General features: G+C 34.6%; 2 protein-coding genes across 3 annotated transcripts in view; one reads left to right on the forward strand and one right to left on the reverse strand.

Moving 5' to 3' along the window:
- Positions 1-19,793, forward strand: part of LOC115758612 (trissin receptor) — a 43,632-nt gene that overhangs the window by 441 nt on the left and 23,398 nt on the right. The gene's annotated exons all lie outside the window — the stretch shown is intronic.
- LOC115758613 lies at positions 12,121-13,834 on the reverse strand. Its single transcript, XM_030699346.1, has 3 exons — positions 13,711-13,834; positions 13,249-13,649; positions 12,121-12,534 (listed from the first exon to the last, which is right to left on the reverse strand). The coding sequence occupies exons 1-3, from the start codon at positions 13,759-13,761 to the stop codon at positions 12,186-12,188; spliced, it is 801 nt and encodes a 266-aa protein (XP_030555206.1). The 5' UTR covers positions 13,762-13,834; the 3' UTR covers positions 12,121-12,185.

Below are 19,793 nucleotides of genomic sequence, written 5' to 3' on the forward strand. Positions count from 1 at the left end.
GAATGCAAACATGGGGCATATTGATTTTGTGCCAAGTCTGTCTGTGTGCGACAAGGCTGGAAATTTATTGGGGTTGGAAGGTTGAAAGGCGTGAGGCTTTTATATAAATATGGTCCCTTGAGAATATATAAAGAAAATATAGATCTTGTATATTGTCAATTTTATTTTAATATATTTAGAATATATGGCCCCATGAGAATATATAAAGAAAATATAGGTATTGTACCTAAGTATTATCCATTGGATATTTTCAATTATCTTTTAAACTATTTATAAGGCTTGAAATAAAAAACACAGTGCAAAATACTAAAGATATTTATGAAAATTTGGTACAACGAATTTACTAGCCAAATTGTTTAATTTTGCCTTCAACTTTAGGTCAACAGATTAAGATGCATTAAGTATTGCAATAATTCAAAGAACTTTCTCGGATTATAATAAATTATTTTGATCCTTAGTCATCATATGGAATATTTTATCTGCAGACAAAATTCTAGATAGAGTTAAGAAACTATATGCAACACAATAAATTTATTAGAACATTTTTAAAAAATATTTTCACATTTTTTTTAATAATTTAAATTGACCAGTTTGTACACACTTATATGGCTTCAAAGTTCTTCGTCCCCATCTAACATTTTCTTTCAGAACTCAATTAATAATATTCATTTCTGCCCTGTTAGGGTATGTGGTCTTAAGCAACCTCTTACACTTATAACCAATTGCATAAGAAGCTTGTGCTTAGAAATTTGAGGTGAAAGGAAAAATTCCGGGAATTCGCTACAATCGAGCGGCATGCGACTTTTCTGAGAATTCTATAAAAAGCCTGAATTTTGTTCTACGCAGCCTTTGAAAAATTCATTAACTGCTTAACTCAAATTAAGACATTTAAGATTTATAGCTGCTTAAATATCAGAATCCACTCTTAGGTCCAGTTAAAAAAAATCTTCATAGAGCTGCAATGAAAAAATAAATCAGTCTATGCCTATTTCGAAGTGTTTCCAACCGAAAGCAATTCGAAACCGCAACGCGCACATTTCCGGCAATTTCCTGGCCATGCCAGGCTTGACAGTGAGAGTCCGCCCAGCTCCTGCGGCTGCTTCCACCCACAGCTTGATTTAGGCATTATCGTTGGCATCATCGGGTGTTCATGGATAAAACCAAATGTAGCGTGGATGACAAACATTGTCAACTTAGCTAGTTGCTTCCATTCACACTCTCTAATTGGATTTCCATCACAATTCTCTCGAGTAATGATTTTAATGAAGCTCGTTCAGCTTCCACTTATTCGCACCCCCTGCCAATGGGCCGACTTGCTTCCAGTAATTGACTACTCATTCATTATAGATTGCGGTTAACAATTTTTACGCATTTCCTCGGGCAGCGAAATCAAATTGCCATCGTTTCCGTGAATCGAGATGCTTGTTTTAATTTTCTCAAACAAATTCTAATTAATTTTCAACAAAGCTACGATTTTAATTATGCAATTAAATTCGGAGCTATTTTTGGAGGAAGTACCTTTAGCTGGTCGAGGCGAAAAATACTTGGAGGATGGTAGCAGATTATTAATTATATATGAAGCCGAAAAATAACATTTTCATTTAATAAACCTTTGACCCGCATTTTCTGTCCAAGAGCGTTGAATTTTGCGAAAATAGTATCATATAAATCCTCTAAGAAGTCTTTGAAAATGAGATAACAAACAAAAATAGTTGCAAATTTTCCGCCAAATTTGCACAGTTGCCGATGGAACTGCCAAAATCGTTTAAACACATATTCATTAAATTCTTATGTAGGTATTTTAAAATATTTTTGAAGTCGGACAAAACTTAAAACTTAACCCAAAAGTCTCTAAATTGCTTTTTCCACAGAGGAAGCTAGGATTCTGTAAATTTGTGAAACACGTCTCAAATGATTTTTCGTATTGATCCTTGGAAATGAATTTGAGCGCGAAACGATACCCATCAAATCTTTGACACCCATTTCCACTAAAGAGGGATTCACTTTTCAAAAAGGGGAAAACACTTCTCAAATGACTTTGAACAAAGACCTTTGAAAACGAGTTTGAGACTGATCGGATTGTAAGGTAACTAAGGTAACAGCTTCCTAGCTCTTATGGTTTGGGCTGTGCGTTGATAACCAATCTGTCAATCAGTCAGTGAGACAAACAGTTTAATATATAGAGATTATACTTTTATTTCAACTTATGTATTTTTCGTATTGCAATGTCTTGATGCTATATGGAAATAGACTTTGCCAATATAATTCTACTTAGAAGAGGCACACTGCTGAGCACAAAGGTTTGCGTGCGAGTCCCTGACAGAATATTTTCATGGCAAGCGCATAGGGATGGGGTGACGATTAGGTGTGGGCGATTGCAAATATTTATTAGACTTGTATTCGATTTAATTAAGTAGCACATGTACTAACAATTTCGTCTCTTATAACCCGGAATTAATAGTTAGTAAATAATATATGTACTGTAATGTGAGGTGGCTGCAACTCCGACAAGGAATGTCATATTATAGCATACTTTTGGGCATAGCGCAGCGATATTCAGCCACAAAATAGTCAAGCTGGGCTGCTGCCGAGCAAAAGCAAATGTCTTTTATTGCCACACAAATCCGGCCCAGTGAACGGAAGCGGATATGCGTTGTTATGGCTGCACTGGCGCATATTGACTTGTGTGCCTGCCATAGACTACAAAATTTCAGCTTACAGCTTGGGAGTGCTCAGCCAGTGCTGGCCGCTTTGTGGGCTGCTTTGCTTCTTTTTTGTCAGCTCACAAAGATATTTTTCAGTAAATTTATGTTACTGCCCCACAACCCAAAGAACACTCCACAGGCAACGACAACGGTGCAACAGCTCTGGGCGCGGTGTGTATTGTGCGGGTGGGGGGGTCATTAGATGCCAAAGGACAGAATAGTGCCCAACAAGTGCCCTAACCTCAGGTTAAGCATTGCTTCGCTTTGGCTCTGCCACACTCGGCGAGTGGCCTTTGCAATCGAGTGAGTGTAATATTAAAAATTCCACAAGTGCAGCACAGCTTGTGTCGCAGGTACAATTTCCTGTTGGCGTTACGATTTTTTGGCATTTTCCATAAAGTGTTTTCCTTTACGCTTGTATAAGCTGCTTGTCAATTGCTTTCCTTTTTTTTTTGTGTTTTATTTGAAAAGAACAGTATTAAGAACGATAGAAATGAAATATGGATTTGATTTTCATTTAAATTGAATGTAAAATATGAACAGAGAAAAAGACAGCAATTTAATAAATAATAATAAATGCATGCTTATAAAAGAGTGTATAAAATTTCAAAATTAAATAATTGATTGAAATTCAAGATTAGATTTTATTCATTTACATATTTTAATTTAATATTTTCCTAATTATAGATAGTTAAAATATTTACAATTAGCAGTTTTTTAATTATATTAATAGAGCATTTAATCCTGCAGATATATATTTATATATTTTAATGCTTAACTATACTATTATAATTCATATATAAATATAAATATAAATGTATTTGATATATTTATTCCTGAAAAGTAGATACCTAGTCTTAACCCTCTTTAACTCATGCTTATATATGTATATATTTGATGAAACTAAGTTATTTTTATATGCATTCATAATCTAGAATTATTTATGCATCTAAAAAAAGTATACATCATATATTTTCGGTACATCGTATATGTTTAGTATTCAAAGTTTTTTGCTTCCTGGTCTCTTTCAACCCTTTACCTGTTAACCTGCTAATCTACTTTTAGCTTATTTTTTTTTTGGCTTATAAATGTGTTAGGCTAGAATAACATTTTCATACCAATTTACTTGAGGCTGTTGCATATTTCTGTCGTAAATTATGCGCATGGGAGAAGTTTATGTGCCTATGCATAAGCCCCCAAGGAGGGCAATACAAATGTATCGTTGTGATTTGCATATATTTTGCATGGTAATTGTGGGTGTGATACGGTCTACTCTAGCACGTTCGCCCCTCTTCCTTGAACAATCGCTACTGTGGGCTCACCTGTGTACCTTTATCTATTCTAATTATTCGCACCCGTTCCCATTTGGACGATGTGACTTTTGGTCTGGGCTTGTTTGGCTCCATTCAACCGAATCCAACGATTCACAGTTCAAAGGCCATCGATTTATCATGTTTAGTTGCTCTTCTTCTTGGCTGTTTGTATAATGACCCAAATAAACATTCATTTTTTTGTGCTATGGCCGAGGTCCTTAGCCAGAGAGCCTCAGTTTATGCCATGTCTTCTTGCTACTCGCATATCAATGAGCCCGACTTTGGATCTGTGTATGTGGACGTCTTTGGAGCAGCAGGGCATATGCAGTTATATATTCAAATGCAATTTTTTGTTTGTTTATTATGCTTAAATTCATTCATTCTTTTCGTTGAGAATTTAATGCCAGAAGCTCAAAGTTTAATAAAATGTTTATATATTGCATCTTATCTTTAACCTTCATATTTATTATCTTCTCTGATTAAGTTGTTCACAAATTGAGGACAGCTCTTTTGATATTGTTAAAATGTGTTTATTGATTAATTCTTTCACTATTCTATAAACCATTTTATTTCCTAAATAATTTCCTGTACTATTTGTCATTCGAGGTTTCCGCCAACTATCCTTAATCAATTACACAAATTGTCTTCGACATTTACTTTGCAAGCCCTGTGAACGTTTCTTTATTTTTTTGCTGATGTTTTATTGACTCACTGGCGATTTCCTTTACAAAATAAACACGTGTGTACTCAACTGTGTGCTTAGAATTCACACATCAATTTATTTGCTTGGCCATTGCGTGTTGCATTTAACAACGTGGCTTAAGCACGGCGTATACGTAATGTAATTGGACTGGCACCGTTGTAAATGACAATGCTCACGCTTATAAAATTCATATTTATTATTTATGGCATAATGAACGCGTTACCTTGGATCAATGTCAGCTGCCTGGGCTTTGATCCTTTTGCAGGTCGTGCCCGATGGGCTTTAACCTTTGACTCAGCTTTAACTCTAACACTTCGTCATACTTTGGCCGCAATTTTGTCTGCAATTCTAGTTTTATCTCTGACTGCGTTGCTGCCACAGCGCCAGACAATGCTGTGGAATGCATCTGGGCTAAAGGTTATTTGAGCAATGCATTTATTAAGCATTCTTTTATTTTTTTGTTAGCAAAATTTAATTTGCTTGACTGACAGTTGGGTCCTCTAGCATTAATTAGGTTTGCTGCAAGTGTGTTGTGCAACCTGCATATGCAAACAAAGCTGGCAACTTAAATAATGAAAAAGGGGCTGGCAAGTGGGCGTGGCACAGGATCAAGTGCCAAGCTCAGTTGGCCAAAGAGGTCAACGGAAATAACAAATTCACAGCGAAAGTTACAGCTCTGCAGGAATAAAATGGCCGGTTATAGTCAGGGGCGTGGTCAGTGGGTGGTCAGGGGGCGGATATGGCAAATCAACTGGTTTATCAACCACAACAAACGTCAAAACAATTTCCGTCGACGGTATTGTGAAGCAATTCTTGAGTCTTGGCAAAAAATAAACGACATTTGCTAGACATTTTCTTGACGCTAACTGAACCAAGAGTACATAAAGTCTACAAAGATATGGGCACTAGAGACACAAACGGTCCATAAATGTTTTTAAGACTTTAAAGTTAACTCCAAATGCTGTTCGCCTTGGAATTTACGATTTGTACTTGAAGAAGTTAACTGCAATTAAACTAAACGTTTTAGGAGTATCGTATAGTTAGGCTAATCTACGGTTCATAATATGTTTAAATTTAAATTGAAAGCTATTTATATTTATATTAAATTGTGCGTCTTATTTGACAGATAAGCTTAAAGTTGTCTACAACATTTTGCCATATTTATAAGATTTATATATTGATATCACTTAATTAATAGTTATTTTTATTTTTCTGCATATTTCAACATATTTATAAACATTTTTAGACAAGCTTCACCAAATACTTGCTTATTCAATGAAAATTATTTTCACTTTTCACTTTTTAACTGAAATAAAGAGCTTTTGTTCTTATAAACGAGGCAACCAATCACTGACAAGTTCTTACACACAAGATTTCAATTCATTTGACTAAACGAAGATATACAACCAAAACCAAAATAAGTCAAGAGATGCAGTCCAATAATTGACAGAGCAGTCAGAGCTGAGCTGACGGCAAATCAAGTGCTTTCAATTTGAATTCAGTTAAATTGTTTTTTGGGTAGAGAATGTCTAAAACCGGAACAAAAAAACATTTTTACATAGAAATTCTATGAATTTTGATGTGTGGCCGATCGGGCAAACAAATGAATAAAACGGATTACCTGGCTGCAAATGGGTTGGTTTTGGCGCTGAGGCGGAATGGCACCAAAAATTTTTGGACTTTTGACATAAGTTAGGGCGAACAAATGCATTATAGTGGAAAAATAATTGAATATTTGCTGTGATTGAATGCTTCTCTACTAGATTTCTCATCGATTTATCATCTAAAGTATTGTCTGAATAGTTATCAAACACATGTTTAATTGAAAATGTTTAAGCTAGTAAAAGAGTGCAAAAGAGTACACAAGTTCCCTTGCAATAAAACATGAACTTGAACATGTGTTAAAATAAAATAAATAGCACGTGACAATCAAAAATATCTGCCAAAAAGTCTTGCAGAATAAATAATAATTCAATAAGGTAACAAAAACAATTACATAGTAAAAATATAATAAGATTTAAGCAGACACCTAAATTTAAATACCCTTGCAGACCCAACCTTTTCATAATGTTCTTAGTGCTTAGCACGAATCTAAGAAGCACAGGGAGTTAGTTAGGAAGCTAGTTAATGCCGAGTTTGGTGAAGATATCTTGATGAACAAAAAAGAGTTTTAATCAAAAACCTAGTTATCGACCGATCGTTCCTATGGCAGCTATACGATATAGTAGTGCGATGTAAATAAAATCTTGCAAAAAGGAAGGGAGCATAGTGATATTTTTAAATGCCGTGTTTACTCAAATAATCTTGGATGACAAACAAATTTTCCATACAACTTAATTTTCGACCGATCGTTCCTATGGCAGCTGTATGATATAGTGCTCCGATGTTGATAGGAAACATAAATGTTTTTTTTACAACAGGGGTGTAAAAACGCATACACATAACTGGAGAATTTCTGCCATTTTATTTGCCCAGTCGAGTGTGCACTGCTTTTTGCCTAAGCCTATGTATGTTCATGCGTATAATTTGCGGCAAGTGTGAGTTGCACTTAATGCCAAAGTTACTTTCGCAGCAAAAGAGATAGCAAGAAACGGTTGGCAAATCGGAAACGGAAACTCCCGCAAATACATTTACACAGAGTCAGAGTCATGCAAACTTGGCACCAGAAATTGGGGTAATTGCTGGCTGCACAGTCGCTTGGCAGAGCATTTATTGTGTGGCCCATGGGAACTTTAAATAATGCAATTGATTTTTGAATTTTGTTTGGCAAAAGTGTTAAGCAAATATTGAAAATATCCAATTTTTTTTTTTGGCACAAGTCTCAATCAAAATCTGAAATACATTTTAAATATATTAAAAAAATAAAATATATCAACATTAAATTTTAAAATAAAATTTTAATAAATTTTATATTTAATAATTAAAAAGAATTTAGGCCACACATGAAAAATATTAAGAGATTGCGTGTTTTAAGCCCTTGTAGAGGGTATTAAGATTTTGCCATTAAATGTGCTATAATCAGGATCTGCATCAACAGTCGCGTCGATTTAGTCATTCCGTTTATCCGTATGTTCGCCAGTCTGTTTCTATGTCTAGTCTCCCAGTTTTAAAGATATCGTCGTACTACTTTGCATAGGTCCTTCTTTCTGTTACAGGGAGTACACGTATCGGAGCCGGCCACAATGTCATAGCTGTCATTGGAATGTTCGATCGAAAATTAGATAGTAGTTGCATGGCAAAATATTCTGTTTTTCAAGGTATTTTCATCAAACAAAGCATTTACAAGCTTCACTTTTCTCATATATCCGCAAAGGGAAAAGTTCAGAAAGGGTATTAATTTTTCGGCTTGCCGAAGATATCCTTACTTTGTCCCTGTTAATGTATTTAATATGCACATTAACTTAAATAGCCAATGACTCATTCAATCGAATTTATGGCTCAGTCATTAAATAATCAGTTTAATGAGTTGTTGACTTTGTCCAGCTCGACCACTTGAGCAGCACATCTTAAGTTTATTGAACACTTTGAACGAAATGTGATCGTTAAATCCAAATACCCTGTAATGAAGGATATAATAAAGCAAGCCAAATGATATGCTTAAGAGGCAGCCAATTTTATAAGCTTAGATATATATATATTTTGTCCTTGGGCATTTTACACTGAAAAGGTGAATGAACTTGTGAATAATATTTAATTTGTTCAAATTATAATATTTGTCAATAATATTCCCATGGCCATCACATCAAAGGTTCAATCAGAGGAAGGTATTCCTCTAGGGTTTTCTATTATAATTTGCATAAATATATTAATTAAAATAATGCAGATTACATTCAATTGACAGCTTCCAAAAACTAAAATGTGTTTGATAAAACTTTAAAATTGGTTTTTTCCAAAAAATCCTTGGATAAAGTGTCACGTTCAAAAAAAATAAGAAGACCTTCTTCCAATCCCATATGCCAAACAAGTCAAATGTTTGGCCATAAATTTTGTGGCTCTTATACAAGCTCATAAATTTAGGTTAGTAAAACTGGAACAAACACAAAAAAAAAGAAGACAAGCAAAAAAACAACAAAAACAAAGTAGCCATCATAAAAGCAGCGGGTAAATCATATTTGCCGCTGTGGCTAAAAGTCTCGAGTGCATAAATTAAATTTAACGCTAAGGTGCAAAAGCAACAAATAAGAAAATACGAAAATTTATGCAGGATACAAAAATGTATACATATAAACATGCTGAAACGAAATCAATTTGCGACCGTTGAGGTATTACCTAAAGTTAAGCGGCAATTCCCAGAAGATGGCACTAGGACAACAAAGTTACGGTTACCATATACATAACATATATGTGAATGTGTGTGTGCGTATATCTGTATGTGTATTTTGGCACCTGGCTAAAGGCGACGGCTAAACGATGGGCTGCCAGGACAAATGATTATGCTGCCTCAAGCGCATATTGTTAAGGTTTTCCAGAGCAAGCTGCTTTAGCTGATCTGCTACAAACAAGTGTATCACAAAATTATGATAGACACAATGATGCCCTTCATATGAGTGTGTTCGAGCTATAGCAATATATGTGTATTTTGTGTGTAAGTTGAAATTATAGTATATATCTACAGTATATATAAGCTCTAGAGTATGCACGGAAGATTTGTTTATGAACGGAAAAGATAGAGTTTAACTAAAGTTAAATAAAAGATAAATGTGCACATTAATATTTGTTTAAAAAGCTCCAATTCTGTTTATTTAATACACTACATGTTGGGGATTCTAACAAAGGCATATGCGTGGCAATATATAAATTTAGGCATAAGTCGGAATCAAAAAAAGATACATTTCATATCTTACATTACATAAAAAGAAAAAAAACATATTAATGACTCTATATCTTTGACATTCAATATGCCTGCCAGCTTATCAGTCAAATGTATCAAATTCAAACTAATTGAATGAGAAGAAGAGCGGCTTTTCGCTGCTGACAGTTCAAATGTGGCGTGAAAACTTGACATGGATATAATGTTAAATGCTTACACACATTTAAGAGACCTGCGCGCGGCATTATTGGAGTAAATGCGTCGTCATTTTGCCAAAAACTTCTAAATTATATCCTTGTCAATCACATTTGCTCTTATCATTGTGTCAACAGACATCTTTGTGTGTGTGTGTGTGTGTGTGTAACATATTCATTTCCACAGCGGTGCGCACAAGGCGTATGCGTGACTTTATTGTCTTTTGCGCAAATTGTTTAGCATTAATGTGCGACATTTGCAATTTGATTAGCGCCAAGAACCAAGAACAAGGACGACAACACTTCTCTCCCTCTGCCATTCCATGCCACATTCTTTGTGTGGCAACGTCTTCGTTATGGGTTTTATGGATTTCGTCTCGTCAAACTTCGTTTAGTTCCCGGCTAAGTTCTAGACGTCTTGCAGCGTAATGAATTGCCCAACAGTTGCTTATTATTTGTACACTTGTTTTTTCCTCCAGTTGCTTTCTATTTTCATGCATTTATTTGATTAATTTTCCCGAGTAAAGCTGAAAAAGTTTTATTTCTAGCCTCGTCTGACCATAATTTTCATCATAATTATATTGTAATATCAATTAGAGCGTTGACCAAAAACCTTAACTTGATCATGATTAATGGCCTTTAAGAAAAATCTCAAGGTTGCCAAGACCATTGCTTGTGCGCCTAATTAATGAGCTGCATATTTTCAAACAATGGCCAACATGCCTATTAATATGCCAGACAATGGGCCAGTTGGCCAGCGCCCAGAATAGCACGAACAGCACTTGAGCCGGGCTAAGAAAATCTTGAATTAAAGATTCCCATTTAACTTGTAATTCGAGGGTAATCTTTAATTAAGCTTGCGCAGTCAAATATATTAGATATTTGATTGGCTTCAAAAGAGCCAAGAATTAAATTCGTGTTGACAATCGAGCGCTAAGGCATGAAAGGCCGAAAAAATAAATTTATTTGGAAACTAAAGCTCATTTTATTTATAAGCTGCTTTTAGTGGATATTAAATTTATAAATTTATTTATTTTCCCACATGCTATGCTTCAATTTGATAAATGAGAAAGCTGGGAACTAGCCTTAAATTAAACTGACAAAGAGGAAGCAACCGAGAGACACAGCGGGAGAGAGGGTATATATATATATATATAAGAACATAGAAATTCCTACGAGTATGAGCAGCCTATTCGAATGGTATAAAAGAAGACATGGAGGTATACCCGTTTTCTGAATGAATATAAATAAATAAATATATATAGAAAGGTCGCTATTAGCAAAGTATATATATTTTAATTAACACTATAAGTCATTGCTTTTTAAATTCGATTTTTTGTATTCAAGAAGGCCTTAAATTGATGGATAAAAAGATAGATTACCTATAGAAGCGAACTATTTCCACACCACAATCATATTTGGGGAAATCAACAATCTGTAAATGAAAATGTAATTTTATAATTGTAAATAACAGATGTACAGAAAATTAAACACCCACACACATGAAGGACTTGACAGCATTTGCTTTGGTAAGAAACCACGGCAATTAAATTGCAATCCAAGTGAAAATTGTCAAAGACCGCAAAACTGAGACAGCAAACGCAACAACAATAAGAGCAACATCAACAAAAACAACAATAACAATAACAATAACAATTAGAGCAGCAACAACAAAGGCGCTAGACATCTGCCACTTGGCGTTATTTGCGTAAACAAAAGGACAAGGCAAATGTCAGCAATTGTCAGTTGGTTGGGAAAGGGGCAAAGCATGTTCAGTTTGTGTGCGTGTGTGTGTGCGTATGTGCGGGTCGTGACATTGCCCTCAGCACTCGATAATTAAAATGTAGCCCTTGGGTCGAAAGAGGCACACACACGCCCAGTGGGTCGAGTTCGGTTCGGGCCGGGTCGGTTGCCTCTGACCTAGAGAATTGACCCTCAACATAAATCCTCAGTTTGCCCATGCATTTATCAAGCGAGTCGCAATTGAAATACATTTCCGATGCATTCGTTTTTCTTGACTCTTTTCACCCGAACTAACTGGAAACGCTTTGAATTCGCTCACCATATGCACTAAACTATGCAATAAATCTCGTGTCATACGTTTCAGAAAGCCCACAGCCCAAGGTGCAGGCCAAAAAATGTTGCCTACTTTACAGGGCTTGGGTAAATTTGGCCCAGCCGTTCTGTTATTACACAGTCTCCGATTTATCCCTTTCCATATCGAGTGTAAAATATAAATTGGAGATATATTTATACATAGATATTGTATATACTTATAGATATATATATATAGATAGATAAATATATATAGATTTTTAGATGTATAGATATCTATATATCTATATAAATATATGTGATGTATAAAAAATAAAAGTAAGCATAAAAGTGAACACATTTATATTGAGGGATTTTTGTCTAGTTATTTATAATTTTACAATAAGCATTGTGTATTCCAGTTAGTTATCTTATAAATCTTGTGTTTTCTTTGAGAATTGTCTGATGATGATAGGGTATTTGGTGCAACGGATATTTTGGAATCATGTATTCCATTCGCTGGTTACGTCTTAGGGAACACTCCAAGAAGCCTCGCCAATTTTTTTGAAAAGTTGTGTGACACTCTTCGGATCTGCCTCTTGTGAATAACTCGCTTCGCAAGTCCATAAACAGTATACTTGCTTTGAACCAATTAACATAGCCAAACGTATGCCAAACTGTTTCCCTAATATTTTCGACTTCCAAGTACTTTTCAACTCTAGGTATATTGTATATAGTCGACCTACCAATGCACACGGTTTCCAAATTTTCTTTTCTATAGTAAATTTAATTAAGATCTGGGAATTATTCTGATATACGAGAAACCACAGAGAGCAGTGATAAACGATGTGGCATTATGATGTGGCAATTTAACACAAGTAAGAGGTTCTAGTCCCTGTACCCTCTTCTTCCAACATCAAATGCATATATATATTCTATTTTAGGAGCTTTATGTCAAGTTCGGTGACTCTAGCTCTTATTATTTACAAAAATTGCCCAAAAAACAGGATTCGATATCGATTTTTATCGATTGCTTGGAAACGGAGTAAGTTATCGATTATCGGAAACAAACTCGATCAGCGCAGGCACTAGGAGCATCTACATCTAAACGGACAGACGGACGGACGGACAAATGGACAGACACACAGACAGACGGACATGCCTAGATTGACTCGGCTATTGATGCTGATCAAGAATATATATACTTTATGGGGTCGGAGATCCTTCCTTCTGCCTGTTACATACATTTTGATTTTGCACAAATACAATATACCCTTATACCCATTTTTAATGGGTTCAGGGTATAAAAACAAAAATCTCTATATAACAGTATAGTTGCAATAGGGAAAAATAAGTTTTTCTGTTTCTCTTCAGTATGACTTATCCCAAATCGTAATCAATGCTCGGCCCGCCGAACATAGTCACTCTCTCTATAAAAAACTATATATATATATAGAGAGAGAATGACTATGTTCGCAAGAATACATACTCTGGATTGTATCGGCCCCAGGCTCTCATATATGAATGCATTTTCATTCTGTAGTTTATAAAGTCTCTTGGTTCCATAAACCCTGGTGTGGCTAAGGTTATCTCGGAATTTTCGTTTGGATTAACGGAGCTTGAATCCTGATCATTGGACTTGGCTTTGATCGTCGGTATTTTTTTATTTGCGCGCCTTCTTTGGGAAGCTAAATGCACCCGTTGCTTTTTTTTCCTTTTTGGGAGCTGTTCGTGGGTTGTCAAATAGTCCATTACATTTGTTATTGGCTTATCTAACTCTGGCATTAGAGCTAAGAAGTCGGCCCTTGAAGCTAGTTCCGGTTTGATTACATTTTTACGTTTGTGCCCTGATTTTATTGGCGCCGCATCTATGCTGTCTCGCATTGTTAACTGTAACAAAAATAATCATTGAGCTGGAAAAAAGCAGGTTATTTCTTTAACTTATGCATACGATAATTAGATAACGAATGGTCAAATAGCCAAAAAGTTCGCCTTTAAACATTTTACACAAAAAAAGCCATCAACTACAGATTTATATACGTATAAATTTATTTCCGTTTGAAGTTTATTGAAGGGAGTGTATGTTAGTTTTAATCGTTTCATTTTAAATGAATCAGATATTTTTTTTGCTTTATAACTTGGACTCAACATATGCATGGCCTGAAAAGCCTGCTGAAAGACTACCTTACATCTTACCTTACCTTATCGATCTGATAAGGAATATATGTATGCATTTAATAAGACCAAAGATTTCTTCTTAAGTGCGTCCCACTTTACGTGATTAAGGGTCAACATTTTTCTAATAGATAAGAATTATACATTTAATTATATTTATTCTTCCATCTGGATCTTTCAAATAGATATTGAACTTGACATTTTATAAAGCTCCAATGTTTAACAAATCCCGCTACATTAATGCTAATAAAATAAAAAATAGATTATCCTAGAATTATTAACTTAATTTGAACAAAAAAAGTAGAAAAGTTTGCGTCATGCCATCTAAAGAAATCCGCTTGCTGTAACAAAACTTAGAATGTAAATTAAATGAGAATTGGCGATAAAGACGTTTGCCAATTGCCGTATGCTATATGAGCTATATGAATTGCATTGGCGCCCATAAATATGCAACACGATCTACGTTTGACAATCGGCGTGGCGTTTGGCGATTCGAATGCACAAATTGGCCGGTCGCAGGCTTCTACTGCTGTCGCTGGCCTTGGAAAGTCGTTCCCGGAAAAAATGGCTAGCCAATAGCTAATGCAATGGTACTCGCACGTGCCACATGCAACGCATTGTTGCCACAAGCAAACTGCAACTTCTGCTGCTGCATACTTTTGATTTCAGGGTTCAAGGTCATCTATTGTCTCTTATCTATTATTCTCTTACTGTTAGCCTTGCCCGGCCGATGGGTGTCGTTGCGGCAGCTTTTAAGCAGCTTACAGGACAGCAAAACAACATAGAATGTCAAAAGCATAAATATCTTATGCTAAGGAGCCTAAAAGGCAAGAAGATACGCATTGAATGATATTTGAAAGCGTAGAGAAAAGCGCATAAAATTGGCAAATTATAATTTTGGATAAGCCAGATATAATATATACGTAAAAGCTTTTGTCCTGATGGACGCACTGACTGATATAATGCAAACCCTAAGCCGTAAGAGCTAGTAACCACCTCGACTTCAAAAAGAGGGAAAAACCTGAAAATCATTCACAACAATCAAATTTCATGAGCCTTTGTTTATTTATGTTTTTGTCTACAAAGATTTAACCATAAACAAACGAACAAATAATGTTAAAATTTGTCAAAAATAATTTTAATATTTCTCCTGTTTAGTAAATTTAAATGATCTCATGAGTCAGCTTAGCTAAATCATGATATTCATACATTCAATAGGTAAGCGACAAAGTTACTTACGAAACTTTTTTCTACTTTTAGACAAACACTTTGTAGAATTGTATTCCTACATGATTTACAGTTGATTTTATTTAGGTGCCCAGATAGAACTTTTTTCAACAAATGAATGCAGTCGAGCTACAAATAGCCTCGCACACCGAGTCATTCGGTGTATTTAAGACCCCCTTTTGGTTGCCAAGAATTGCATTACATTTTGGCTACCAATACAAAAACCCGGCAACATAAATCAAAGCCACCATGAAAAGCCGCCACCCTCACTGTGCAGTCTGAACTGCATTTTTCCGAGTCGAGTTTTGCCCTTTGCTCACACATGTCTGGTTCCATTTTCCTTCATCTTGTTTTTTTTTTTTATTTTTTGTGGGACAACATATTTCACTTTATGCACAGAGAGAACACTCAATTACCACTTAATGTCCGTACTTCAGCACAATTTACGCAAACATGACATAGCCAAAAAAATATATATATATGTATGTAGGGAGCAGTGGGAGATGCGACTCAGGCAGGCAACTGGGTGCAACAACAACATCACCTGAAAAGCATTTTGTTACAATTTGTAATGAGTTTTTTTTGTATTTTGTTATCGGGCACAAGAAAATTGCCCAACTTGTTCGCCATTTGGATTAGAGTTTTCGCGTGATTTTCGAGCATTAAGAGTCAACACAATTACAGTGAATATTGGCCAAGTGGAAATTAGCAAACAAGCCTTGTGACGTCCAAACTAGGCAACCAAGTAAACATATTTGATATGCTCTTTATTTGCTTGCAAGGCACTTGGCTACAATAAGAAGAGCTTTTAATTAAGTTACTTTCCAACACTGATAACAATTTTTCCTTAAGAGATGGATTATAATTGTTTTGAAATATATCAATACATTTTTCAAGTAACAGTCGACTTCAAGTTCAATAAATAGTAAGTCAAGTATTGCTTTCCAACACTACTGAATAACTTATTTGCACAAACAACGTCAAAGTAAAATTATGGAATATTTGATATTGTTTTTAAAGACATTGCTAAGCCATAAATAAATATGTAACATATACTTCAATGTACTGCAGATTAGTTATATTTCACTATTTATCAGTTTTCACTGTACACACACAAAAACTGTCTTAAGCTTTTGATTTAAACTGTGTTTGCGGCCATTGTTGTTGCTTGTCATTTCTTGGGCAGCGTTTAAAATATGCTACTCCCCCATAGTCCGCACCCATCACCCTTTTACTTAAGCCGCAAATTCGCTTGACTTATGTACACATCGCAGTCCTTTTAGCTGCATATCGGCTGCATGGTTGGGGTTTTCATTGTGCTTGCAGCTGCTTTTTAATTAAATCAGAATAGGGGAAATCAATTTGGCTGGCTTAAGTCTAGCGGATGTCAGCTTTCATTTGCCAGACAGCCCTAGTTGCCAGGCAAACAACATGAAAGCAACCCCTCCACCCGACCCGCTTGGCTCATTAAGGCGTCAAACATTTTCCCCCCGATGGAAGTTTTCGTCATTGCCAACAAGGCTCGCAGACAAACTATTTTGTTAAGCCAGGTGCTTAGACTGCAGCTCGAGTAGCTGTCAGTGGCATCCTTGAGGCATCTCTGAGAATTCTGGCATTAAATCCCAAGCACTTGACAATTCACTTTGGTTTAGTTTAGTTTCAGAAATTTGCCATTTGTTGCTGTCACACAACTTTCGTAAAACCACTTTGAAATGTTTTTTTTTTTCTGCTGGCTCGAGAGATTAGTTAATTGCGCTCGCTCTAGCAGTTGGCTCCCTCTTTGCCCACGCACAAATTTTTAGCATTTGCTATCAGAATAATATCAAACCCATTGAAAAAACAACCGTTTTTTTAGTTCATACGTGTGGACAAACAATTTGCAGCTGAAAAACATTAGTCGAGCAGAATTTTGACATTTTAGCTAATGACAAAACAAGCGCACAGATAAATATGCTAGATATATGTACAAATGCTAATGGATATGCAATAGAAACGACTTCAGATATAGTAAGCTATATAAATTTAATCATATGCAGCTATATATGATGATATAGAGATACAAAGATACTTACAGATGCTTAATAATACAATATAATATAATAATTCAACATACAGATTTATGTAAACATATATAAAGACGACTTCAGTTACAGCTATATATATCTCTAGATGTATAGCTATATATATATATATATATATATAGATATCTACACATCTAATTCAAAAAAATATGTAATTAATTTCAGTTCATATTTTTAAATAAATATGCGTTTATAGGAAAAACCTGCATATAATAAATGCCAACACTTAAAACAATCAAAATTCAAAAGCGCATGAAAACATCATGCAAAAATAAAATATTAAAAAACATCACGGTCTATAAGCCAGGCAAAAACATTTCTGTGAATCAACCTAATGAAAGAGGAGGGGTAACCAACAATGTCCAATAAGTCGAACTCTAAATACACTTTATAATTAGGGTATTATTTTGTTAAATGCGCTTTAATAGGATATTTGGGCATTATATTTACATATTGAAATATTTATATTGAAGCGCATTTACTTAATTCGAATTACTATAAACCGATAATTAGAGTAATAAATTTCAATTGCAAGTGGAAATTAATTTTTTCTAGAAAAGAACACAGGCCTCTTAAATAATATGTAAAGTTTTAGTAATATATATATACAATTTGTACCAACAAAAAATATTTAATAAAAGAGTATGTCAATTTCATACGAAACAACTAAAAATAGTTTTCGTGTGATTATCTTCACACATAACGAAGGTTTTTTTCATCATGCTGCTCCACAGCCTGCATACAAAATCACAATTAAGCAGCGAATTGCCAGGCTTGTTTTTCATATATATTTTTTTAATAGCTAACATTTTCATAATGCCGATTACAGAAATGCAAAGGCAAAACGAGAGAAAACTGCAAAATAAATACAACAGTCTTAAAACCAAATAATTTTGGTAGTATACTAAGTATACTAAGCTTTATATAAAATTGATATTTAATCAAGCCCTATTTTGCGTGTCTACTAAATAAAACACATGATAAAATGTCTTGCTATCTTTTGTTATTATATTAAGCAGCTTATTTAAAGAGTTACAAAAATACATCTTTCATAATAATTTAACTAATTTATATTTTTAGAAATTTGTGAAAGAGTTCGCAATAGCTTGCAATAAATTGAAAAACTTGTTTAACATACTCAAATATTTACTTTCGTTGGCAAGCTTTTCATTTAAAAAAAAAAATCTTATTTGAAGTGTACACAAGTGAATATTTTGTACGACTCTTGACATGAAGTCTGAAGGGTGTGAAGTGTCTGCTGTGTAGCAGGAAATACGATGGCTTTTTATGTTGTATGCTGTTGCATAACAAGCTGCATGTGGCAAGCTGCTAGTTGCAAGTTGTATGCAGGAAATGGCATTAGGCTGTTGAATGTGGCTTCCCTATGGTGTGTGTTTGTGTGTGTTACAAACCTACACCTTGCGTGGAAATTCGAGCTCAAGCAGCATGTAATATCACTTAGAGGCAAACTAATCCCAATGCCTGCCACAGCCACAGCCGCTGCCACTGACATCGCCAGCAGCAGTCGTGACTCCGTACTAAGCCCAAACAACTGTCGCATCAGGCACTTGCAACTGGAGCCGAGTGCACGTTTGACTTGACCTTCCATACCCCACTGTCGAACGACTGCATTTGACATTAGTTGACAGGTTTGGAAGGATGGTGTCGGAAAGGCGTATTTTTGTGTAGGGACTGGCAAGGGCAGGCCGTGAGAATTTGTCGGTTGAGCTTAAGCCAAACATTGATGAACAAACTGCAGCTATTCGGTATCAGAATGCTTATTAAATGCCAATGGCAGCTGTGGCAAACAGATACCCAAATACCAGCATGTTGTAATCCACGTCTTTAGCAGGGGATAAACAAAAGGCATTGCATAAGGTAATAAGTACATTGCATGTCGCATTGGCAAGGCAAGTGCTTACTCTACTCTATAAATATAGATAGCATTCATATAGGGTATTTGATCGGATTATGTTTGAATAGGCTCAGCGTACTCAATATGATACGACCAATGCTCCTATTGGCCAACTACTCACTCGGCAAATAATCAACTGGACTTGCAAAGAGATAGATAGACATTTATGACAACTGATTAAAGTGACTTCTTTTAATCGTAAATTAAGATTAAGATTAAGTTAGTTGGTCCAAATATTATACGCATTTGGTTAAAAGAACTCTTTGTTTCCATAGTTTGAATAAGCAAGTAATTAGTAGGAGTATTAACAATAATAAAAATAACCATAATATTATAAGTAATATTATTAAGAATTATTAAGATATTAATTCTATTCTATTATTAAGATAATAATTCTAATAATATAATATATAATATACAATAATATTAATTATAATAATAATAATAATAATAATAATAATAATAATTATAATAATAATAATAATAATAATAAAAATAATAATAATAATAATAATAATAATAATAATAATAATAATAATAATAATAATAATAACAGTAATAATAATAATAATAATAATAATAAAAAATGTATTATAAAAATATTAATAACAATAATAATAATAAACTTTTTATTAA

Source organism: Drosophila novamexicana, unplaced genomic scaffold (assembly GCF_003285875.2).
Source record: "Drosophila novamexicana strain 15010-1031.04,08,12 unplaced genomic scaffold, DnovRS2.1 tig00000193-arrow-pilon, whole genome shotgun sequence".
In the NCBI taxonomy this organism is placed as follows: Eukaryota; Metazoa; Arthropoda; class Insecta; order Diptera; family Drosophilidae; genus Drosophila; species Drosophila novamexicana.

Coding starts and splice junctions, on each gene's coding strand:
- LOC115758613 (XM_030699346.1), bottom strand. CDS start 13,761: ATGTTTAAAGGCGAACTTTTTGGCTATTTGACCATTCGTTATCTAATT. Junction 13,650..13,710: donor CCATTCGTTATCTAATTATC/GTATGCATAAGT, acceptor TTTTTGTTACAG/TTAACAATGCGAGACAGCAT. Junction 12,535..13,248: donor TGGGGCCGATACAATCCAGA/GTATGTATTCTT, acceptor AATTTACTATAG/AAAAGAAAATTTGGAAACCG.